Here is a 26,708-nt window from a genome sequence, read left to right on the forward strand (position 1 = left end):
ATAACCTTCTAAGATATAGTAATCAACTTTATACTTTCTATGCTACATGTCCACAGAAATTGTTTTATGCAAGAAACTAATTTGTTAAGAATATTTATTGGTCATTCATAAATCCTAATATTATAAATAAGCATGTCTTGCATGACCGACTGGATCAAGGGAACTTTACCTATAATAGAAAGAAGATGGCCCTTCCAAGTAGCTAACTTGATTAATACTTTATCTGTTGTGTTCGGAAGATTATGAGTTCTGGGCTTTCCTTTCAATATAGGAAATATAAGATAGTTAAATGATACTTGTTCTACTATGAATCAAAGCATATATGTAATATGCCTCAACTTAAATCCAAAAGTACCTCCATCATAAAACTTACATTTAGTTAGATTGATGTGTTAACCAAAATTCTGACCATATTCTTGAAGAAAATGGTTAATGACTTGATCATTTTACCTGGTAGCTTCGCAGAATATCATAAGTTCAATGTGGAAAAAAGTGTGGCTATGAATGGTTGTCATACCGACTGATATGCATGTCAGATTACCTTAATCCACCAACATAGATAGTTGTCTACTAAGTGTCTCTTTAGCAACGCAACAGATAAAGGGGGGCATAAGATCTCATTTTCTCACTCCTCTGGAGCAAGAAAAAAACATGCATCGTTCCCATCATGATTGACAATTTTCCTGAGTGAAAAATTATAAGATTTCAATCACAAAACTTTTGATAAAAGTCATATTGAACGAGAAATTTAATAAGATATTGCAACTCTAAATTATCAAAGGTTTTAAGTCATACTAGCTCCAAAGAATTTCTTATCCGACAAATTAATGATTTTGGAAGTAATCTCATTGCACTCATAAATATGGTTGTCCCTAATGAAGCCTCTTTGGTGTTCTAAAACACATTTTGGTCAACCTATGTGCAACGATCTTGGTGATGATTTTGAATTGAAATTTTGCAAGTGCAAGAGGTCTATATAGCTCAATGTAATCGGTCTCATGTTGCTTAGGCATCAAAGTCACATTGATTCAATTGAGATTAGGAAGGATCCAACCATGTTTAAAAAATAAATTCATTGGATTGATCACATATGTCTCCGCTATATCCCAATAGACTTGGAAAAACATCCCCCAAAACCACCAGGACCTGGAGCAGAATTATCATCCATATTATGCATTGCATTCTTAGTGTCCTTCAGTTGATTCATTCTAGTGAAATATTCATTATGCACGTGAGTCATGAGTTGTAGGATAATTCTCTCTAATAGATGAGCATATAACTACAATTATTTTATGAATTAAACAAATTTTTTAGAAGTTAATAACATGATTATCTAATTCAATGTCCCTCTCCAAAAAAATAGATCATCATGCCTCCATTTAGTGATTTTGTTACTAGAATATCTTAATTTGAATGTGGTGTAAAAAAAACTTTGTATTTCTATCTTCATCCTTAAACCACTTATTCTTTATCTTACTCCTCCTTACCTTGCTCCTCCATAACCGGTCTGCATATGCAATATCTTATCTAATAGAAGTTGAACATTTTTTCCTCCAATTCAATATCATCATTGTAATCTGTCTCATTAATCAAACTTTGCATTATGTTAATTTCATCGGTAGCTTGAGTGACTTTAAGATGAATATTGTTAAATGTCTCTTTGTTGAGAATATGTTTAAGAGATCTCAACTTAACAGATAAAACAAGCATATGGCAACCAACCACACTAGTATTCCAATTATCAATATTCAATTATCCGCAACTATCATCCAGAGTCCAAACCTTCAGAAATTTGAATTGTCTAGCCAAATCATACCTACCTTTGTCACAATGGAGAAGAATATGGTAATGGTCTAAGTGATTCTAAATCAAAGTGGAGCAATTAAGTGTGCTTTAACTATCTAGCCAAGTCTCATTACAAATAGCTCTATCAAGCTTAACATAAGAGTAAACATCACAGTTCCATTTATTGGTCTAAGTGTAATAGATATCATTAGTGTCTTAATAGATATCATTAGTGTCAAGATGCTTAAGCTCATTTTGATTTATTCAACTAAGAAATTCATCGGTAAGTTTTTTTTAAACATCTACCAAGTTTCTCATGAGAACCAATAATTGCATTAAAATCGTCTATCATGCACTAAGGGTCGGGATTGGCCTGTTGAACATTTGTAGGTTTATTCCATAATTTTTTTCGAGTCACGTGAGAGTTATACTTGCATATATAGTTGCAGTGAAGAATTAAATGTGATCCACTGCTATAGAAAAACTTACATGTTATTACAAACTCAACATATAAGGATTCATATAAAAAGTCCATAGATTTGAATCATGATTCTGTCTAAAATTTAATGCAAATCTCTTAAGTCTGATTTGTTTAAGACATTCATCGAGGAAATGAGTATATAAGGAATCATTGGTTCAACAATCAAAATCAAGTGAGACTTTTATTGATCACAAATATTTTTAATAGCCAATATAATATCAAAGTTTCTTACTCATTTAACATTTCAATAATTGACTTTCATTAAATGGTGTTGTGTTTATCCGACATGACTAGGATCTTGATTTTCATTCTAAGATGAGGAAGTTTATGCCTTCCCTTATCCTTTTCCTTGACCCAAATAAATTCTTCTTAATGTGACTCAGGAGGATTAATTCATCACCCCCAAAGATTATTATTTTTTTCCAAATACAAATCACCGTAAAAATCTCTCATTCAATTCTTACCATTATTTTTCTATAACTTCAAAATTAAAATCAGGCTGCTCTCTTCTACCGTCAACCGTATTTTTCTCAATTACCAAATTCTCATTCAAATATCTGGAATCTCTACTATCATTCACTCTTAACAACCCCGACATGCAATACTGGTTAATTTTTGCAACAATACTGGTTCGAACAAATAATTTCCTATACTCATGCAAAGATTCAATATAGTCACACTACAGAAAAGTCACTGAAGTCAGTGCTAGTCACACAACAGGAAAGTCACTGAAGTTAGTGCTCAATATAACGGGAAAGGTTTCAGTGACTTTGGTTAACTATAACTTTGGTCAGTTAAATAATTATTCTCTCATAAATATAATATAAATACATTCTTTCATCAATTAAACCAAAGTCACACTGAAGCCAGTTCCCAATATAACACATGGGAGAATACACACAGCTGGCAATAACTGAATTTGAGGAGTTTAAGGGAATGTTTGTCAGTGACTGAAAATCCTACTTTCTAGTTATCAGTACAAATGCTCTTTTGATTTTCCATTGAACAATTGGCTTATGCCATCTTCTATTTGTACTTTTCTATTTACAAAAGTTCATAGTGAAATCAATATTATTAGAAAAACCCAAAATACGATGCCAATTTTGCTATCCCTTACACAGCTCACTTTCACAACAAACAAATGAGGCTAAAAAACTTACCAAAGCTGCCATTTCTTGCAAAAATAAAACCCGCATCGACAACTCTAATCTTTAACTCTTCCCATAGTCCCAGCCTTGGTTCATCTTCAATTGTAATCCAGTTTTATTAAGGCATAACTTCTAGTCTGGTTGAATATACTTACCAAGAAAAAGGATCACTGATATGGCCTAGCCATTGCAAAATAAGCATCTGGTTTAACTGACATGAGCAACTCTACAACAGTTACTTTTTTTGGAAGGGGAATCCTGAGACCTGGTTCAACGATGCCTGCTTGATAAAATCCAAGAGAACATTTAACAGCTTTAATAGCAGTTTGTGCTAAAACATTAAGCATCGAAAATCGAAAGCAATTAAAATGTACCTGGGGTAAGCTTTTTCCCTCCATACAGCTCCCTTGCCAGAGGATTACCAGCCCACTGATTAACCGCCACCCGACTCAAGGGTTGAAAACCAACTATTTTCCCCTCACTAGTGAAAACCACCTGAATTTCAAATAATTGCAAGGGAAAGCAAGCATTAGTTGAATACAGAGCAAACAGGACAAATTTTCCTCCATGAACAGGAGACTCTAATAACTCGTGAAATTAAAATTCTGATGATTAGTCATGCTTTAATGTAACGAAGAAACACGGAAACAAAAGATGTAATGGTGTGTTAGATACAATGTTCTAAAAATATGGAGTACCTGGTAACTAGCAATATCCTGCATTGACACTTTTGCATCAGCATCTATATCCTCTGAAGACGTAGAAAGTAAATCAACGCATTCACCTTGCAAGTAAGCCGGCAATTCTCCAATCCAAGCACTGATACCATCTTCTACCTTAATTTCATCTGACCAGCCATAAGCATCCTTCAACTTAGCAACAGTTGAGACACAAAACTCTTCCACCTATCCATGTAAGAGATGAAAGAAAACACTTTATAGACAGAAGTAGAAGACACTGTTAAGTGTAAAAAGTTAAACAGACGGTGTAATTGATGCCAGATGGAATGTGAGAGCAAAGCCCTACATAACATGACATATATAACCTTTGTACAGACCACATGTAGGTTCCAAGAGAAAGTAACAATGCATAAAAGAAAGAATGACATATAAGGAGCTAGTTTAATAATGTATATTGTATCTACCCATTCCTAAACAGCATGCAGATTTTGCATATATTAATACAATTAGTAAGCAAACAAGGATAGACAGCAAACCTTTGTTGTATCCAAAGAGTCATGCATAACGTTGACTTCAGATGTTGGTAGAGACCTATGTTCTACGGGATGTTTCCTTTCCTTGCTTAAACGAGATAAACGAAATTGACCCAAAGCACTGATTGCTACAAGAAACATGCCACTTGCAAGAATGGCTGACAATATTTTTGATAAAGAACCCCCCTACAAACAAATATGACAATTAGCTAAATGACAAGAATGCAAGATAAGCTATCCCAACAGAGTCATGTAACAAAAACCCAACCCTGAGCAAAAAATGTAACTTCCATTAATTTTAATGAGAACTGTCTAGGATTCCTTATTTTTATGAGAATAAACTTACGGAAAACTATACTTTCCTTCAGCAACAGAAGCTAGGTGAATTTCTACTTCTACACTGTTCTCTTGTAAAATTGGAAATTTAGTTTTCCCCTCTTCTTTGAGGCACAAAATAAAAGTTTGTTTTACCTCCTCCGTCCATAAATATAGGACCCCTATGAATAAAACACGGGATTTAATAAAGTTGGCTGTGGTATTAAATTTGTTAACGATTGATATTGTTTTACACATTTACCCTTCATGAGAGAGAATTAATCAATGCTTTCATAAACTTGAACACTAGTTTTTGACACAGAAGACAGTTGGGAAAGGAGTTTGATCTTCCTCTCCACTTAAGAGAGTTGAAATTTGAAACACTTAAATAACCAACAAGGGACATGTGATTACGTTTTTATCAGGCTTTGGAACTTTGCAGCCACACCACAGGATACTTCCCTTGGATTTTATCATATCTCATAAAAACAAGTCTTATGAAAGTTACATTTAGAAAGTTTTAAGAACAAACAACACACACTTGATTACCTTTCTATTGGACACGTTGGCATACTTGGCCGCCACTCCGCAGGATAATTCCTTATCTGATAACGAATAGGGATCCACATAGTACATATCTAACGTTTCTGCCAAGCCAACCTGTGATTTCGTTAAATATGTAAGAGAATGCATATCTCTTGTATGTATTGTATGCAAGATATTGATAGCATAGTTATCACATAACTTTAGGTGACCCTAAGAACTATGCAGTACGGCCTTCTATAGCATAGAGTATAGGCAATAGGTAAAATCTAATAAACAGTGCAATAATGAAGTATTGAACTATGGTCACCATATTCAAACTTACCAAACAAAACATAGAAGTTGGGATTATGGTACTGCTTTCATGCAGACCAAATGGGACAGAAAGACATATTCTGTTATGTTCTCTTTGAGATATGAAACCAAAATGTACCACTTTTTCTGCGCCATATCCAATTTATTCTACTTGTAATATTCATCAAACACAGAACAAAACATATTGTTTTGCCTTCTTCTAATGTTTATCAAACACTCACTAATTTAAGAATCTGATCAATTTAGAAAGTTTTTTGAGACTTTCAAAATTTATTTCATATTTCAAATTATTATTAGAAAAATTTGAAGACTGAATAAGGTTCAATTAATTGTCCATGTTTCTCTTTTCCATTTTTGCTCCTTTCGACAAGTAAATCATAAATTATCAAGAAAGGTTCTTGCTGTGTCTCCCCGTCATTAGTTCTGTTCTTGTATAAGTATGTTACCCTTGCTTCAAAGGCAAACAATCATTTGGCAAACTAGCAACTTGAAGTGAGAAAGATGGGAGACCCCTCACAACTCGTAAACATTAATATTTGACCAAAGTTAAAGGTCTTGGAATATTCTTTTCCTTCTCTTTTATAGTAAAAACTGGGGACGAAAAAAGTTGAGCCACAACTACTAATAATCTATACCTATATATTCAGGATATCAAGTTTTGGTGTAGCCATTTTCTACCAATTTTACCCTTTATTTATAATTTTGTCTTTCTTTACCCAACCAATTACTCTTTTTTTTTTTTAAATAATCACATAAAGTTGTGAAACTTTCATTATCCTATTGAAAAAAGTGGGCATACAGACATGTTAGTGCCCATTTGCATGCCAGTAAAATATAAAATGATCACTAAAAATATAAAGGTCGGTGCAAAAGGAAAATGTGAAGTACCATTTGAGAGTGGGTCAAAAGAACTTCCAACCTATTCTCTGCAGACATCTTCCAGCCCTGAAATTTTGCATCTCCCATTATTTTGGGGTCAATCTCTAACCGATATGCAGGTACATACTCACTTGTCCAAGCACTAAAATCAGAACCACCAATTTTCTCTAATTTTTCATAACAGGAAGGTTTCCACCAAAAGCGCCCTGATTTTATTTTCACAGGCTTGAATCCATCCTTCATCATGTGATATTTATCCAATAGACTTCTTGCATTTTCAACTATCTCATCTTCAAATAATTTGTGCAAGATGACCACAGAATCCTTTGATTGTATCCTTTCAGGCTTTTGAAACCAGTGAAAGAAACCATTTCTACTACCACCCTGTGATTTATCAAGAAATTGCTTTTGAGTACTTTGGAGAGCAGAGATGCAAACAACTTCTGCAAGCACGGAGATAAGATATTCATTGGATGAACTGAGAGTGAAAGATGCAGGAACCTGCTCATATGAAACGCATAAAAAGAACCGAACATATCAGTATCAGGGACACCTGCAGGACAGACATAATAATATGACATTACCATTTACAAAAGCAATTGAGATATAAAACTTTAAAATAAAATCAAACAAACAGAAGGTACCAAACCTCTCTAGGGTTTTCAAGATCCTCCATTTTTCGTTCTTCTCCCGGTTGAAAGACAGTGAGATAATAGGTCCAAATCTGCTCCAAAACCACTTGCCTAAATGTCATAGTCAAGACATTCTTAGATGTGGTATTGGAAAATATATCTTCTGAGAGAGACTTTTTGAGCTTAGCAGCCCTTTCTTTAACTTTCCTAGCCGGTAAGAACTGCCAAAACACAACATCTTAAATTCATCTAAGCCTAAAAAAAGGTTATGACAGGTAATGCCATGTTTGGATTGATGGACTAGAACAGTGCGGAGCGGAATGAAACCTAATGGAATGGAGTGGAGTGAAACGAAGCGGAATGAACCAGATATCCCATTCCATTGTTTAGGTGTTTTTGTTAATTTGATGGAATGAAACATAACTAATTAGTTCATTCCGTTACATAACTAATTATGCAGAATGAAAACTGAAGGATTGGATGGAATAGGTCAATAGGACGGAATGGGTTCCATCACGTTCCATTTCGCTCTATAAATTATTTGCAAATTCATACTATAGAATCTGATTACTTACTACTCCACTCCATTTCATTCCATCACATTCCACCATTTCAAATATACACTAACTTAATTCAACCTATTTCCATCACTATTTCCTCAATATTGCAAAGTATACCATGTTTTTTCAGCACTCACTTTCTCGTAGTTCAAGATATAATATAAAGCAACATAACATATAGGTACATTTTAAAATGACATACAATTCAAGGAAATCAAACAACCTTCAAAGAACCCAAAATCATAGAGTTTAATTTTCAATTAAACAAATTCAGATAACCAAATTGGACAAAGTATATACCAGCCGAGTAGAAATGGTGCTGTGGTCACCGGAAGAAGCAGGAAAAACGGTTTCAACAACCATAGCATCCATACCAGCGTCAATGTGTTCCACCGCAACATTTCCGCCATCAGCCGCGCCTGCCGTGATAGCTTGCCGGGAGTCAACAGCTCCGACGAGAGTTAGCTGAGACAAATCATTTTCGTATGTTCTAACACACGGGAGTCTCTTTTGGTCTGATGTATCGGCAATTGCTTGTAAAACTTGTTGCTCAGTCACCGGAATTGTCTTTGGAGGAAAACAAGAGAGGACAAAGATTTGGGGTTTGTAGTTTGTAAGGTGCTGCGTTGGGAAGAACAGTGAGAATTTGGAATTGCGGCGAAGGGAAACGAACGGGGTGAACAGTGAAGAGCTGGTTGTTGCTACAGAAGCCATTGCCGTTGGTATTGCCGGAGATTGTGTTGCTAGTATATGATTTGAAAGTTATGGATCCTCTGCTTCTTTTTTCCTGACCCAAATATACAATCTCTGGGCTTTACTATCCACACGCTGAGATTTCTCCTTGCCACCTCCACACTTGTACACTTGTATCGGGCACCTCCATAGTTCCATACTCCTCGGTTACATAATTTCATAATGAGTGACTTATTTGAAATAAAAGATAGTTCCATATTCCTCGGTTTCGTAATTTCATAATGAGTGACTTATTTGAAATAAAAGAGTGTTCCAAAGCGAATGATTCATATTAATTTTTAATGCATTTTTTCTAATTTTACTCTCTAATTAATATTACTTTCATCATTCTCAATACATGATAAGGGTACTTTAGTAAAAATATCATTTCGTCGTATGTTAATAAAAGGGTCGATCGAGTTAGATGTTAAGATTTCAAGGTTTGTCAATGACATAATTAAGATGATGAAACGACCAGAATCATTTGGTAGTGTCTAGGTTTTCTTATTTATCATCATTTTCTTAAGTTATGTAATCCATTGTCAAATGTTAATTTATGTGCATGTTGCGTCAACGGAAGATCAAAAATATTATCTAATAAATTTTTTTATACAAATGTTTGAGTAATGTTACATATAATATACAAATAATACATAAAGATAACAATAATGTCTAAATAAGTCCCCATAGGTTATATGTGCAGTCCGAGATAATTCAGTAAAAACCTAGACGATTGGGTTTACCAAACCCATGAGGTTATCCATAATAACTACAATCATCTGGAGGCACTAGTGGTCATCAGCATCAACTGCAGGAGGTGGAGGCAGCGTCATGTCGTCAATAGATACCCCAACATCGGAGGGCCCAATATTGTTTGCATGTTTAACATTTGGGATGATGTGACAGTGTGATATATTGAGGTACCAATCCAAGTAACCATCCTCACATTGTGAGGCGTGTTGAACCGTAACTATGAAATCTCTAATGGCGTGATCAGAGTTGATGATGTTACTCTGAAACCACCTGTCAATGCCCGTAGATGGAATATTCAGAACTGGTCGTGAGATGCTCTGAATGTAACCATAAGATCGCAGACACCTCTCAGGGAAGTGTCTAACGACTATGGTCTCCCACCACATATAACTTGAATATAAAGAAGATTCGTCAAACTCAATGTAGATTCTATGATCGGAGCATGGTGTCCATATGACATCATATATAGTCAGCGCATCTAGCCTTCTTATGTACTCTGCAACGTCACCGGGATGTGCCTTTCTAACCCTCCATCTCCTCGCCTGTGGGACCTTCATAGGGGAATGTTGCACCCTCTTGTCACAAATGGTGGAAAAATGCCCGTATATCCAACACTGATATCAGAACACAGACACGACAAATAATAATTAAGAAGTGTTATTCGTAAAAATTAAATAAGAATTGAAAAACAAATAATAATTTCAAAGAATACTTGTAACAGACTCAAATAACCAACAAGCTGTTTAGTCTCAAATGTTGTCGCAACTCCAAGTGATGTATATAGGATGGTCAATGCAACGCACCCCCAAGCCCAACTGGTAACGTCAAGGCTACTAAACATGCACATCTATTGGGTGTCGATATAAATACTTGACTTGTCTGCAAATAGAGTACATGCTACTAGATGTAAGATGTACACCTTAGCGGCAACCTCATACCTTTGTGCCGCAACATTCTCAGCATACCTATCCCGAAGCCAAGACATACGAAGGTGATCGCCATTATTAAAGTCAGACTCCTTCAGCATGACCTCCTCAGAAACTCCCAAATCACGTACAATATTCAAACATGCAAGTGACAGGCTAATAACAGGAGTTGTCTAGAATATGTCGGCAATGGGGAGATGGAACAATGAGGAGATATCATCCAAGGTCATAGTCATCTCCCCAAATAGAAGATGAAATAAATATGTCTCCTTGTGACATCGCTCAATAAAAGTGGTAAGAAGTGGAGCGTCGAGCATGGTAAGTGAGCAGTCGGTAAAATCAAGGAGCTCAAAATCACGTACAATACGTCTGGCCTGCTCAGGCACCGGAGTCTTCGGGAAGTTCTTCAACTTTGACCCGTGCAAATTCAGTGGGAGACGGTCCTGTAACAAACAAATTTTAAAAACTTAGCAGTTAACTTTCATGGAACAATAATAAATTAATTAAAATTATATATATATATACCTCTCCCTGCATAGTCGGTGTGCTACATGGTGAGTATACTCAGTAAACACCGATCAATCAATGGGTCCTCTTGGGAACGCTCCATCAGTGTTCACAAACGGTTCGGTCGAAGGAGTTGTAACCTCTATGCCAGCATTAGTAGATGAGACTAGATCAACAACAACGACATCTGGTTGGACCACTTGGTCTGCAACAAAGACATTTGGCTGGACCATCTCATCTACCACCTCATAGGCGACCTCAGTAGCAATATATGTCACATCAGTCTCGACCATCGGATCATGAACATCCTGAAACCAACACATATTGAGCATGAACAACTTCAACATCATTTATGGGCTTCTCGACTAATCTCACCGCTCGACATCGTGTGTTATAGGATGCGCAGAACTGCACCTGCTCAGCCAACCGTTTCTGGTGTGAACCAGTTATAACCATCTGTCCAACCCGTATCTGGGAAGACTTAGCCTCAACAACCCTAACTTGGTATGTCGCTCTACCTACAATAGTGTCGTTCATACCCCTGTATTTCACTGCATCAAACAGGAAAAAAATCATTTTCGAAAATTTGAAATTTCCCTAATTTCACCGCTGTGGGAAAACTAATTTTTTATAACTACTGAAAATTCTGAAAATTTTGGGGAATTGCATATCAATTATACCACAAATTGTGAAATTTCTAGAAATAATATTTTCACAAATATAAGAAATTTTGAAATTCACTGTACAAATTCACATAAATTTTATAATTTATGATTAAAAATATATTGTTTTTGAAATTTTTGAGAGAAGAATGAAATTCCCGGTATCGCCCCAGAGAACTGAGATTCACGCGTGTGGTTGGTGAATTTCGAAAAACTTGTGAAAAATGTTGCAAGGTCAATATTATCTTTTCATATAATATACGGGGTGTCAAGCATATAATATACGGGGTGTCAAGTATAAGTGTGGGGGTAGAAAGTAGAAACCTCGTGCACGTTCTAATATAGGGAATACACCACTTCTAAATTACTAATATAGAATTTTAATTTGTTAGTTAAGCCATAATAGGTTTAAGTTAGGGTTGAATGTGAGTTAAGTGAAATTTGGATTATAACATAGTGCAATTTGATTCGATTTAGTTTGTAAAATACAATCCGCAAACCAAATCGAACCAAATGTGGCATAAACACATCTGAACCAAATACGATTTTTTAAGATTTTCAATTTAATTTGATTTGATTTGTAATTTCCTATTGACCTGATTCGGTTTTAAATTTCCCTAATTGTCACACAGATTTATTGATGGACAAGTAATAAAATAAACAAAAATATTTAATATAATTCAATTTGTGTAATTAAAAGATTTCAATAATATTATTTAATTAAGAGATTAAAATGAATATTATTTAATTAAGAGATTAAAATGAATATGAGTACACAACACACCTGTTATTAAACCACAAGTAAAAAAAAACTTATTAAAACATGAATTTGGTTGCTTAGGGTTTCATTTGATTTACGTTTTTCTTTCTTCCGTTTTGCTGCCGAGAATACCAAAAGGAAAAAAAAGGCATAACTTTCTTCTGCAAATTTCTCCGATTTCATTGTATAGGTAATCACAACAGTTATTTAATCTTCGATGTAAATTGTTTATCCTGTCTACACATTGATACGAATTTTTGGATTTTTTTTCAAATTTAATGTTATAAAAAAATACTAACAAAATCATATATTCTTTAGGGTTTTTTCTCGTATTAATTTGTTCTCTGTTTACACATTGACATGAAATTTTGGTATTTTCCTGAAATTCAATGTTATCAGGAAACACTTACAAAATCATATCCATTAGGGTTTTTTCTCGTGTTTCTTTGCCACATTATTTTTTATGAAATGATTAGAGAAAAATTAGTATTACCTAAGCATTGATTGGTGAAAATTTTGGTTGTGTGGTAAGTTCAATTTTTGTATCGAATTGTATATGTATTTCGTGTGTGTTTGTTCTGCATTTTGAAATTTATGGAATGCTGACAAGTTTTCACTTCACTGAATTGTTTGCATGTATCAGAATCAGAATTTGAGCTATGGGAAAGAGGAAAGCAAAAACAAAGCCTCCTCCAAAGAAACGAATGGATAAACTTGACACTTCCTTCAGTTGCCCTTTCTGTAATCATGGCAGCAGTGTTGAATGCCGCATGTAAGTATTCACATGCTCCTTGTAATTGTAAAGGGTTTGTGTCTCTTTTTCTTAGGTTTTAATACAAAATGATGAAGAAATAGAAGGGATATAAACTATTGAATTCAAGTTGAGTGGCTGAAATGGAAGAGGGTTTTAAGGGTTTTATGTGACACAAGGGTTTTAAGACCTGCGATGTTCTGAGACCGAATGTTGGGCGGTTAAAAATCAACACAATAATAAAGTTAGTATAGCAGAGATGAGGATATTGAGTTTGGTGTGTGATAAAACTAGATAGGATAGGATTAGAAATGAAAATATTTGAGAGAGTGTTGGGGTAGCATCTATAGTAGAGAGAATTGTGGAAAATAGACTTAGGTGGTTTGTGTATGTAGAGAGAACACCCGTTGATTCTATGGTAAGGAGAGTAGATCTGATGGAGAGAAGTCAAACAATTAGAGGAAGAGGAAAACATAGAAAGACTATAAGAGACGTTATTAAGAAAGATATTCAAATTAACGATTTGGATAGAAGCATGATGCTAAATAGAGCATTATGGTGAAAGTTAATCCATGTAACCGACCCCACATAGTGGGATAAGGCTTGGTTGATGATGTTGCTATTAGCTCATATGTTCCTCTGAAGGCACTTTTGAAACATTTTTGTTTGAGCTATGTTATTTATTATGATAAATTATCATATAGTTTCATAATATTTACCATTTTTGTTTTTGCTTACACGATCATGATGGATTAAGGATATTAGTTGTTTTGAAGCTCACTTTTGGTGTTCTTTTGACAGTGACATGAAGAACTTGATAGGAGAAGCTTCCTGCAGTATTTGCCAAGAGAACTTTAGCACTACTATCACAGGTTTGTTTCAAATGTAGTGTTCAGCATTTACTAGTTACTATGTTGATTGTTGATTCTTAGTGAGGCTGTTAATACCAATTTATCTATCATGGTTGGTACTGGGTATCAAAATGGGAAATAGCTATAGATACAATAACAAGAAACTATTTTGCTGTACTTTACAAGAAAAACAACTTGATATTGATGAGTTTCCCTTCACACTTGGTTTTAATGATGTGTTTTAACTTTAACTCAATACCCTTAATGCTTGGTTTTGATCCAGTTTTTTAACTTATGAAGCACGGACACCCCGAACATGACACTGACATCGACACCAACACAGTAACACCGGCAATAATTTGAAAAATGAATAAACTAAAGGTAATCACAAGTGGCGGTGTCGGTGTCCAACATAGACATAGACACTCCATTTTTTAGAGGTGTCGGTGTCCGACACAGGCACAAACACGCCATTTTTCAGAGGTGTCGTTGTTACATAGGTTTTACCTTTAACTCTATACAAAATTGCTGGCAAGTGCTTCCTAGCTCCGTATCTTGCCCCAATGACATTTTGAAAATATGGAAAAGTAAAAAAAAAACCATATATACTACTACTGGCAATCAGTAATTATTTATGCAATCTTTGAGAAAACATCAATAATAAGTTTCTTTGTTTCTCCATTTCTTGTTTGTAACTTTTTAAAGAAAATGAAAACAGGTTTCCCTCCATTGTAGTCAGATTAAGAAATGAATGTTTAGCTTTTTTATTGAAGTAAGTTTAAAAGTCAGATATTCTCGAATTTATGCATTGGAAATCTAACTAATAATTTGTTTTCCATGCGTTTGCAGCTTTATCCGAGCCAATAGACGTGTAAGTTCAATCAACATGTGTAAAACACCCTCCCTTCTTCACTTCTGTCTCTTTCCATGTCTTTCATATCGATGACTCATGGAGCTTGTTTGTAACTATGCAGATACAGTGAGTGGATTGATGAATGCGAACTGGTGAACAACCAGGAAGATGATGGTGCTTAGCAGCAACCTTCAGAATCCTTGTTCTAATAGGTAGTGGGTGCGATAAGTGGCCAACACAATATCTATCTTCTCCAACCACTGATTTTGTTCAACTCCTGTCGTAAGCTGTAAGCACAAGTGTGCATCTATGATTAGTTTGTGCGTAAACTTTGATAGTAATTGTAATAGCATGTAAAACGAACATGGAGATGATTGTTCTATGTAGATGAAGCTATTTTATTTTGATAGCTAGTATGCAATATCCAAGTTTCTACTGCAGATTGTGTGCTTGTTGCATGTGCAAGTAGTTTGAAAGGCTATTCATTGTTTATGATATTCTCCACTCATTTTTTCCAATAATTTAACCCGAAAATAATACACATAGATCTCACACAAAAAATTAATGATCACACTTATTTTTCCAATAATTTTCATCTTAGAGTTTAATAATTTAATTAAACTTAGAGGTTGTTAAAATATTAATTCTTCGAAACTATCACTATGTAAAAATCTATTTAAATACTTACTAATTAGCAAACTAGTGTAGGTTCTCAAATAATTAACGTGGATATAATTTATAAAATAAAATATTAGTTAATTAATTAAAAAAAATACTTAAAAAAATCAAGATTAAATATGTAAAAGATAATTATTTTATTATTTTCAACCAAATCAATTAATAAATAAAATAAGTAGATTGCAATCCTTATTAATTAAATAAAAGATCAAAGATTACATTTAATAAATAAAATAGACAACCTTAGATAACAAAAATTTAATTAAAATAAGTGTTATAGTTTTCTTAAATATTTTACATAAAATAAATTATTGAATAAATAATAATTCCAACCTTAGATACACATATTGTTGTATGTTGTAAGTACAATTGTTGTGACTGCAATATGTTAAGCAAAAAGTCTTTATTCAATATTTTGTAAAAATGTGATCAACAAAAATCATAAAAAGATGATTATATTTATATGTCTCCATAATAATTGGTGCAATAATACAACATAATGTACTATTTTAAGCAAAAACGAGTTTGGTTTCAAAAGTAGTTTTGCTTAAGAACATACAACAATAACAAAATAAAATAAGAGAATAATAGTGATACTAAGTTCATGAATTACATTGCAATTATTATAACTAATGTACATGAGTTATACACATTTTATTTATTAATTTATTAGCAATATTATGTATAACTAAAATAACATCGGTTTGATTTCTTCTTTTCCAATACTAGAGAAAGATGATAAAATTCATGATGGTTTCTCTTGAAATAATCCCAAATTATTGTTGATTGTATTTGTAACTTACAATGCAGTAGTATGTGTCAATAAAAATTACAATGAAATGAATATATTTTTATTGTCTCCACAATAATGGATGCAATAGGACGATTTATATGTAATAATTACTATTTTAAACATAAATGAGTTTGATTTTAAAAATGGTTTTGTTTAAGAACATAAAACAACAGCAAAGTAACACAAGAGAATAATAATGATAGAAAGTTTTTAGGATTAGATTACAATTACTATAGTTCTACTTATAATTCTAGGTATTTCTTAGTGTTGGACTGAAAATAGTTTAATATATATTATCCCAACAAAAACCTGGTAAATTAAGTTTTTATATCGTACCACATAAATTATGTTAACGTTAATGTCCTAGTTTGTAGGAGTTATTTTCTAGTTTATAGGAGTTATTTTCTGAATTGTTAATAAGTTGCCTAGTCTTTAGGAAGTCCTATTTTTCAGGCTAGTGCGGATTCTGTTATGTAAGGGTTTTAAATAGCCAACTTCTCAAATGAAATAAACAAGCTTTTCAGTTTATCATTTGGTATCAGAGCTCAACGATTAGGGCCTGATAAAAAAAAAGCTTCAGCAAAGAGTGAAACTCTGAGAGCAGAGATGACTGAGAGTAGCAGTGCCAATGGGAAGTTCATGCAACCGGCAATTCAAAGATTCGATGGGTACTATGAGCACTAGGCAAAACTGATGGAGAATTTCCTTCGTGCAAAGGAATATTGGACCCTAATTGAGAAGGGAATCGACACGGTTCCAGAAGGCACTCAAGCGACAAAAGCACAAATGAAGGTGATAGAGGAGCAACGGTTGAAAGATATGAAGATAAAGAATTATCTGTATCAAGCAATTGATAGAGAAATCTTGGAGACCATACTCAATGATGACACTTCCAAGCAGATTTGGGACTCTATGAAACAAAAGTTCAAGGGTTCCACGAGGGTGAAGAGGGCTCAATTGCAAACATTGAAGTCTGAGTTTGAAATACTCAGAATGAAGGAGGGAGAGACTGTTAATGCCTATTTCGGGCGAACTCTTTCCATTGTCAAACGGATGAAAGCGTGTGGAGAAACTGTACAAGAAAGGGATATTACAGGGAAGATTCTCAGATCCCTTGTACCAAAATTTAATTATGTTGTTTGCTCCATTGAAGAATCTAACAATGTCGACACTCTTACAGTCGATGAATTTCAAAGCAGCTTGGTGATCCATGAGCAGAGAATGAAGAATGTCGACGGAGAAGAACAAGTATTGCTGAAGGTGACTCATGAAGGGAGATCTGAAAGAGGGAGAGGTCGAGGAAGAGGAGAAATTAGAGGAGGTCGAGGAAGAGGGAGAACATATCTAAACAAAGCTAATGTGGAATGTTACCGATGTCATAATTTTGGCCACTTCCAATATGAATGCCCTACATTAGGAAAGCATTCAAATTACGCAGAACTAGACGAGAAGGAGGAGATGTTATTGATGGCCTATGTCGATGAAATTGGAGCAAAGCGAGAAGACATTTGGTTCTTGGATTCAGGCTGTAGTAATCACATGTATGGTAACAAAGCTCTATTCTATGAGTTTGGAAGTGTCTCTCAACAAACTGTGAAGTTGGGCAACGATACTAGAATGCAAGTTTCTGGAAAAGGAAGCATCAAAATGGAGGTTGATAATGCTAAATTCACTGTCGGTGATGTCTTTTGTGTTCCTGAACTCAAAAGTAATCTTCTAAGCATTGGGCAACTCCAGGAAAGAGGTCTTTCCATCCTTATAGAAGCTGGAATGTGCAAAAAAATTCATCCACAGAGAGGTTTGATCATTCAAACCAAAATGACGGCAAATCGGATGTTCATCTTGGTAGCCAAGATGCTATCAATGTCCCTCCAACCAAAACAGGAAGTATGTTTCAATGCAGCAAGTGAGGACCTCACACACCTATGGCACTGCAGATTGGGACATATCAGCAACACAAATCTCCAAATCTTGCAGAGTAAGAAAATGGTGCAAGGTTTGCCTCAATTGACAATCTCAAATGAAGTATGTGTAGACTGTTTGAAAGGAAAGCAACACAGGGAGCCCATTCCAAAAAGAAGCACATGGAGAGCAACACAAAGGTTAGAACTTATTCATGCTGACTTGTGTGATCCAATTTCACCTATTTCTAATAGTGAAAGAAAATATGTGCTATGCTTAATTGATGATTATAGCCGAAAAGTTTGGTCGTATATTTTGCATGCAAAGTCAGATACATTTGCTGTATTCAAAATATTTAAGACATTTGTTGAGAAAGAAACCGGTCTTTCTATCAAATGCTTACAAACAGATCGAGGGGGGAGTTCACCTCTATTGAGTTCAACAATTTCTGTAAAGACAATGGAATTAAAAGACAACTGACGACGGCATACACTCCTCAACAAAACGGAGTCGCTGAAAGGAAAAATCGTACAGTGATGAACTGTGTAAGAAGCATGTTGTCTGAAAAAGGTATTCCAAAACCTTTTTGGCCTGAAGCAATAAAATGGGCAGTTTATGTTCTCAATCGATGTCCCACAGTAGCCTTAAAAGATACAACCCCAGAAGAAGTTTGGAGTAGAGCAAAACCATCAGTTGAACACCTCAGGGTCTTTGGGTGTGTATGCCACATACATGTACCAGATGCAAAAAGAACGAAGTTGGAAAGCAAAAGTATAAGTGGCATTCTGTTGGGAATTAGTGATGAATCAAAAGGATACAAAGTATATGATCCCATGTCAAAGAAGGTAGTAATCAGCAGGGATGTTGTGTTTGAAGAGAAGAAAAAATGGGATTGGGATAAGAGCTATAAGCAGCAGATACTTGATGAGCTTGAATGGGGAGAAAGTGAAGATAAAATAATTGTAGAAGAGGAAATTGATGGGGACTTGGAGGCTGCACATCCAAATTTTGATGATAATGCTGCTGTTTTTGAAGATGAAATTGAGACAAGTGATGCAACAACACATCCGTCAATTTTCAGCACTTCCTCACACTTCGATATAGAAGTACGAAACAGGAGGCCACCTATCTGGATGAATGATTATGTGAGCGGAGAAGGTTTTTCAGATAATGAAATTAATTTTGTTGTAGGTACAAATTCAGACCCTGATAATTTTGAAGAAGCTATGAAAAGTGAACATTGGAAGAAAGCTATGGAGGTTAAAATCAAGAGCATAGAAAAGAACAATACATGGTTCCTCACTGATTTACCAAAAGGCGCAAAGCAGATTGGAGTAAAGTGGGTTTTCAAAACGAAACTCGATGAGCTCGGTGAAGTGGAGAAATTTAAAGCCCGATTGGTCGCCAAAGGGTATGTGCAGCGATATGGAATTGATTATGTTGAAGTCTTCGCACCGGTGGTTCGAATGGACACTGTCAGAATTATTCTTGCACTGGCTGCTCAGAAGGAATGGAAGGTATATCAACTTGACGTCAAATCTGCATTTTTACATGGCGAGTTAATGGAGGATGTCTATGTAGAGCAGCCCCTTGGTTTTGTGAAGAAAGATGAACCTCACAAAGTGTACAAGCTTAGAAAAGCTCTCTATGGTCTCAAACAAGCTCCTCGAGCTTGGTTTAGTCGCATCGAATCATATTTCTTAAGGGAGGGATTTGAGAAGTGCTCCAGCGAGCAAACTCTGTTCGTTAAAACTAGCATTCAAGGTAAACTTTTGATTGTAAGTTTATATGTTGATGATTTAATATATTCTGGGAATGATGAATCAATGATGATGGAATTTAAGAGGTCAATGATGAAGGAATTCGATATGTCGGATTTAGGAAAGATGAGGTATTTCCTTGGTATTGAGGTGCAACAATTGGAAAATGGAATCTTCATTAGCCAAAAGAAGTATGCATGGGATGTACTTAAAAGATTTCAAATGGAAGAATGGAATGCTGTTTTAAATCCGATAGTTCCTGGTTTCAAAGTTTCGAAAGATGAGAATGGAGTTATGGTTGAGAGCACTTTCTACAAACAGCTAGTTGGGAGTTTGATTTACTTAACATCAACTCGTCCAGATTTGATGTATGCAGTGAGCTTAATTAGTAGGTACATGTCTCAACCTACAGAACTTCATCTTAATGCTGCAAAAAGGGTGCTAAGGTACGTGAATGGAACTACCAGTTTTGGCATTTTATATCAGAAAGGAGCAAGTAGCATGTTGACTGCCTACAACGACAGTGATTACGCAGGATGTTTGGAGGATAGAAAGAGCACTCCAGGATATGCTTTCATGATGAGTTCAGGAGCAGTAGCTTGGTCTTCTAGAAAGCAACCAATTGTGACACTGTCAACGACGGAGGCTGAATACGTAGCAGCGGCGACATGTGCTTGTCAAGCGATGTGGATGAAGATGGTTCTTAAAAGGCTTGGCTGTGATAATAATGAGTGCACAACCATTTTTTGTGATAATAGTTCAACAATAAAATTATCCAAAAATCCGGTTCTGCACAAAAGGAGTAAGCATATTGCAGTTCGATTCCATTTTCTAAGAGATTTATGCAAGGAAGGAGCAATCTGTTTAGTTCATTGTGGCTCACAGGATCAAGTTGTTGATATCCTAACAAAGCCTCTCAAGCTGGAACAATTTCAGAAGCTTAGAGATTTACTTGGAGTATGTGAAGTAAACTAAGTAATCTACTTAGTTTAAGGGAGAATTTGTTAACGTTAATGTCCTAGTTTTGTAGGAGTTATTTTCTAGTTTGTAGGAGTTATTTTCTGAATTGTTAATAAGTTGCCTAGTCTTTAGGAAATCCTATTTTTTAGGCTAGTGCAGATTCTGTTATGTAAAGATTTTAAATAGCCAACTTCTCAAATGAAATAAACAAGCTTTCCAGTTTATCAAATTAAACAAGTTGATACCTTAAGTAGTGTCACGGAAATTAAAAAATAAAATTGAAAATAAATAAATAAAAATAATATAAACTAAATAAGTCTAATATTAAATATAATTATCTAATTTTGTCTGGATGAAGTGATCAACAATTTACAGCAGCGACGCCATTATATTGGACTTAAAATAGTGTAGTATAAGTTGTAGAAACAAAAATTACAAGAGGTTAGTAAAGTTTGTATATCATATCTATGAGAATTGTGTTAACTTTTTATATATATATATATATATATATATATATATATATATATAATATATATATATATATATATATATATATATATATATATATATATATATATATATATATATATATATTGATTGAGAATACTTGTCATTAGAAAATAAATGTAGTGATGTGATTAGAGATACACATAATGCAATTGATTTGGTTGTGTAATGATTAAAACTAGCTAACTAAACTAACCATATATATATATATATATATATATATATATATATATATATATATATATATATATATATATATATATATATATATATATATATATATATATATATATATATATTTATTTATTTATTTATATATTTATTTATTTATTTATTTATTTATTTTATGATAACATCCTTCCTTTCAATTTTTTGTCATTTTCACGTGCTTATCCAACGATTTCACTCACATAACCCACTTCATATGAATAGGATCTCCTAATGTACTTGGGAAAGTCACAACTAAACAAGTTTTGTGGGACGTAAAATACCTAATATCAAAAACAATCATGTCTTATGTCTAGAAGTCATAAACAATCCCACAATGTTATTTAATTTCAATATCAAAATTTATGTTTAGTTCTCATTGCTATATGTATCGATTCCCCAAATCCTAAGACGAGTAAAAAAATCATCAAATATAAACATAAGATTGAAATAATTATAAGACACTTTTTATTCCATAGAGCAAATTTACATAGATCACATGACTCAAATTATTGGGGCTAAATTCATCTAAGAGGGGATATAAACTAAGGGAACTAGCCCATCGTCTTTAGTGGATTCATGGAAATTACAATCGAAGGAGTGAAATTATCCTTACAAATGATTACAAATGATTCCCTAATGTTGCCTTGCACTTTTCTGTGCTCCTTAGCTTCAAAACATGCCTCCTCGATCATAATCTTGTCGCTCTTGACCTAAGGCGCATCTTGATTTAGTGACTTGTCTGACATTAAACTTTGTGGCCGTAGAAAACGTGTCGCTCTAACAATTGGGAATGTTGTATGCCAACTAGAAGCTTACAATAGTGCCAATGTGGCTTTTGGAGTGACACTTGTTTGCTTGCTGCTCAAATAGCGCCTCTATGTGGCTTGGAAACATCACTATTTTTCTCTTTTTGTATTTTCTTCTTCTTTCATTTCTCATGTGCTAGTCATCTCCTTAATTTGTCATAATAACTTCTATAACAAAATACCATTGGATTTGTCTAGCTATGATGATTTTGACTTGAATTGGTCTTTTCACGCTTATTCATAATCTTTATTAAAACCTACAAAACATAAATTAATTAAAAAGTAAAGCACTTAAAACCAAAGGAAATTGATATTGAAAACGTGATGTAACATGTTGTCATCGCTCAACAATATTATCCATTTATGAAATAACTGCGCAATATCAATCATATTGTTTATTTTACAACCTCTCAGCTTAATAAATAATACGATGACATTAAATTTCAACAATATATGTGAAAACTAAATCTAGATCTATCTCTAGACTCTAATTTTTTATAGCTGATTATCTAGGTCTCAACCTAAAAGCACCTTTTAAAATCAGATAGATGCATAACCATGCTATAAACAATGAAATCATGTTTATGCCTAAATGCATTATCCTTAGTCTAAACCTAATAACACCTCTCGACAACAGATATTTTTGGACCAAGTGTCTACCACTGCGCTAAAAGAAATTATTGTTAGTAAAGGCACAACTCTATTTCCTTATAGAAAAGATCCCTCAACGGGTTGTGCCTAACATGTCATGAGAGTCATGGGTTAGGATGTTAAGCTCATCAAATCACACCAGTAACGATGAATAAATAAATCCATCAATTTCCCCCAGCGACAATCGGGGGATCCAAACCCATGACCTTGTTTTGATACCAATTTTTGGATCAAGCACCTACCATTGCGCTAAAAGCAATTTCTATTAGTGAGGACGTTCCTTATAGTAAAGAGCCCTCAACAGGTTGCACCTAACACATCGTAGGTGTCAATGTTAAGCCAATCAAATTGTACCCGTGACGCTCGATGAATAAATCCAACACATGGTACATATATAACATTCATTAGAAAAAAGTATAAAGATTAAATATGTTTGATTAACTAAATCTAACATAAGTCCATGATCATAAAGAAAAACAACTTAATTATTCATAATGATGGTAGCAGGATAGAAGGAGTAGAATCAGAATCCCTTAGTCAATCACTCAATCTTCACTTGATTCCACTTTGATATGCCTTCAACTTAATGAACTCTCTCTCTCTCTCTCTCTCTCTCTCTCTCTCTCTCTCTCTATATATATATATATATATATATATATATATATATATATATATATATATATATATATATATATATATATATATATATATATCACATATATTGTAAATGATTTATAAAATTATACTAAAGACTATATAAGAAAAATAATTTCACAAGACCCTGTTTATAGGTTACCAAATATGTCTTCATTCGTTGGGCGAAATACGACTCACCTAACAAATTCAAAATTTAGGGTTTAATCGCGCCAAAGTAATCTTCAAAGCTGGTTTAAAAATACCTTTGTTTCGATGGTCATGTTGTGATTCTCCTAATAATTTTTCCTTGTTTTCCAACCCAAACTTTATGTTCTAACTTCTTTGGTCGATGATGAATCTGCCTACCAAATTTGCTCTAGTTTGCAAGTCATTCTATCTATTCTAGATTCTTTTGTCTAGCAGAATTTTGCCAAGCGAATTTGGATTGATCATGGCTTTTGAGACTTGGATTTCTTGCTTCATTTGGCTTAACATTTGATCCTTTCTTCATTGGTCTGAAATTCTTAAGCCCGTGACATTAAAAAATGTAATTGACACTACAAAAAGTACCTTTCGTAACGCCATTTCACCTCGACCAAAGTATCCACCGTGGTAGAATCAATTCACTTAGGCGTTTTCCTTTTATTTTTAGTTTAAATCACTTTTCACCACGGTTGGAACTTCCAACCATGGTGAAAAGTGGCGCCTGGTCATAAGTTTGAGTCCTGGCACCTATGATTTATTTTCTATTTATTTTTAAGCAAATTTTTACCATGGTTGGAACTTCCAACCATGGTGAAAAATGGTGCATGGTCAAGAGTTTGAATCCTAACACCTATAATTTTGTTTTTATTTAAATTTATTTTAAGCCACTTTTTACCACAGTTGGAACTTCATATTATGGTGAAAAGTGGCACATGGTCATGAGTTTGAATCCTAGCATTTACAACTTTGTTTTTATTTATTTGCCATTTTCTTACCACGGTTGGAACTTCCAACTGTGATGGAAAGTCACTCAGGGTCATAGAAAAATATAAACGTATTTATTGAGTTTATTCACCGTCTTCAAACAAATTTTACCATCAATTTATGGAGTATCAACGCTCAAGACACTACCATTAGTGATCCGCGTGAAACCTAAAACTTAGATGAACTTCCATATTAGATGAACTTCATCTTCTACCTCCAAAAATTTGTTAGAACAAGATTTGGTTATGCATATGGCCTTTAGTTTTGATGATAACAATACATTGTTTCTTAGAGAACAATTTTATACACTACTGGTTTTTATATAGTATGGAGATTTTTCTAATAGGTTCTGACTTTGAAGCATTGACGTGTGACATCATCAGATTATGGAATCAACACACTCTGACTCTGAAGAGATACAAGTGTTTTACAAGATGCTGTCAAGTTCAAGAAAAATCTTAGATAACGGTTCTGATGAACGTTTATGCTAAAGCTTCTGATAGTGACTCTGATTGATGAGCCTCTGAAGGATTGTCAGTCTTCAAGATTCTGCGCTCAATTTCTAAAGATTCTAAAGAACAAGATCTGAAGACCAGGTTCTGATGAACTATGTCAAGATTTTAAAGACCAAAGTTCTGAAGATTCTGTCAACTAGTCCCTTAATCCTTATAAGCATGCTTCAAGAGTTATTGCTCGTTATTGTGTGAGATATTCTTTGTGTTAATCTGCTTTCTTAGAAGCATTCTTTGTAAACACAAACTTGTAAGTCTCAAAGTTGTTTGAGTCGTTTCCTTGAGTGACTAGATTTTAGTTAGATAGACTCAAGAAGACAAAGATGATTTGTCTTTGTGGTATATATAATCAGGTTTTGATTATAGTGGATTAAGTCCTTATTGAGAAGGCAAAATCACCTTGGTATGGTGGATTGATGGTAGCTTCATTAACAGCGAACCAGTATAAAAATAACTTTGCTATTTTTCTTGTTCGTGTTATTGTTTTATTGAGTTGGTTTTGAAAAACTGTTTTTAGAAACCCGATTCAAATCCCCCTTTCTTGAGTTTCTTGCCACCATCAGAGCTCCGGTTCTGGTCTCGATAAAGTTATCAAATACTTAACAGTGTCATATAAAGATCCTACGTGAAACATAATGGCTACTCCACCACTACCTACTCAAGCAAATGATAGAGATTATTACAACGCTAAACCTCCAGTTTTTGATGGAGATAGATGTGACTATTAGAAGGATGTAATATAAAGCTTCTTTCTAGGTTACGATGTTGACCTATGGGATATGGTAGTTGATGGCTATACTCACCTAGTAGATGTAAGTGGAAATAAAGTTGAAAGAAGAGTGATGAATGGTCAACAGAAGAAAGACTATAAGAATTATCACAAGGCAAGAACCATCTTGCTAAATGTTATTTCATACATTGAGTATGAGAAAATCACCAATAAAGATACTGCTAAATCTACATTTGATTTTCTAAGGATGACACATGAAGGGAATGCATAAGTTAAGAAAACCAAGGCTCTTGCCTTGATTCAAAAATATAAAGCATTCAAGATGGAGGATGAAGAAACTATCGAGTACACGTTCTCAAGGTTTCATACTCTTGTTGAAGGACTTAACGTCATGTACAAAGGGTATTCTACTGTTGATCATGTTAAAAAGATCATCATAAGTCTACCTAAGTGTTGGAGACCTATAGTAACAACTCTAAATTATCAAAGGATCTTAACAATACTTCTCTTGAAGAACTGGTTAGTTCTTTAAGAAGACATGAGACTGAGCTCAAGGAAGATGTGCCCAAGAGAAAGAGTAAGTATGTTGTTCTGAAGTCTTCAGGAATATTTGAGAAGACAAAATCTCTTCAATTAGAAACTAATGAAGAGTCTGAAGAGGAATCATAAGAAGAAGATGAATTGTCTCTTTTGTCCAAACACATTAATCAACTCTGGAAGAAAAGGAAAGGTAAATTCAGAGGACAAAGAAGGAAATGTGGTTGTTTTGAGTCCTCTTTTAGATCCAAGAAGGCTGGAGCTGGAAAAGAACTCACGTGCTTTGAGTGCAAGGAGGTTGGCCACTTCAAGAATGAATGTCCCACTTAAAGAAAGAAAGGCATGGAAAGAGCTTTAGAGGAAAGAAGAAGGGTTTGATGGCTACATGGGA

The 26,708-nt window shown here is 34.3% G+C and overlaps 2 protein-coding genes across 2 annotated transcripts; one reads left to right on the forward strand and one right to left on the reverse strand.

Moving 5' to 3' along the window:
• Positions 1 to 3,236: 3,236 nt before the first annotated feature.
• Positions 3,237 to 8,717, reverse strand: LOC127081428 (uncharacterized). Its single transcript, XM_051021682.1, has 8 exons — positions 8,172 to 8,717; positions 7,329 to 7,532; positions 6,689 to 7,180; positions 5,492 to 5,602; positions 4,631 to 4,813; positions 4,113 to 4,319; positions 3,789 to 3,909; positions 3,237 to 3,694 (listed from the first exon to the last, which is right to left on the reverse strand). Exons 1-8 carry the CDS (start codon positions 8,583 to 8,585, stop codon positions 3,582 to 3,584), a joined length of 1,845 nt encoding a protein of 614 aa, XP_050877639.1. The 5' UTR covers positions 8,586 to 8,717; the 3' UTR covers positions 3,237 to 3,581.
• Positions 8,718 to 12,240: 3,523 nt separating this feature from the next.
• LOC127081439 (transcription elongation factor 1 homolog) lies at positions 12,241 to 15,106 on the forward strand. The gene is made up of 5 exons (XM_051021688.1): positions 12,241 to 12,401; positions 12,855 to 12,983; positions 13,764 to 13,834; positions 14,663 to 14,684; positions 14,788 to 15,106. Exons 2-5 carry the CDS (start codon positions 12,871 to 12,873, stop codon positions 14,846 to 14,848), a joined length of 267 nt encoding a protein of 88 aa, XP_050877645.1. The 5' UTR covers positions 12,241 to 12,401; positions 12,855 to 12,870; the 3' UTR covers positions 14,849 to 15,106.
• The last annotated feature ends 11,602 nt before the right edge of the window (positions 15,107 to 26,708 follow it).

The sequence above is a fragment of the Lathyrus oleraceus genome, chromosome 1 (assembly GCF_024323335.1).
Source record: "Lathyrus oleraceus cultivar Zhongwan6 chromosome 1, CAAS_Psat_ZW6_1.0, whole genome shotgun sequence".
NCBI lineage: Eukaryota > Viridiplantae > Streptophyta > Magnoliopsida > Fabales > Fabaceae > Lathyrus > Lathyrus oleraceus.

Excerpts from the sequence above, each read along its gene's own strand:
- LOC127081439 (XM_051021688.1), top strand. The coding sequence starts at position 12,871 with ATGGGAAAGAGGAAAGCAAAAACAAAGCCTCCTCCAAAGAAACGAATG. Across the intron at positions 12,984-13,763 it reads AGCAGTGTTGAATGCCGCAT|TGACATGAAGAACTTGATAG; the intron begins GTAAGTATTCAC and ends TTCTTTTGACAG. Across the intron at positions 14,685-14,787 it reads TTATCCGAGCCAATAGACGT|ATACAGTGAGTGGATTGATG; the intron begins GTAAGTTCAATC and ends GTAACTATGCAG.
- LOC127081428 (XM_051021682.1), bottom strand. The coding sequence starts at position 8,585 with ATGGCTTCTGTAGCAACAACCAGCTCTTCACTGTTCACCCCGTTCGTT. Across the intron at positions 4,320-4,630 it reads ACTCTTTGGATACAACAAAG|GTGGAAGAGTTTTGTGTCTC; the intron begins GTTTGCTGTCTA and ends TTACATGGATAG. Across the intron at positions 3,910-4,112 it reads AGGATATTGCTAGTTACCAG|GTGGTTTTCACTAGTGAGGG; the intron begins GTACTCCATATT and ends TTTGAAATTCAG.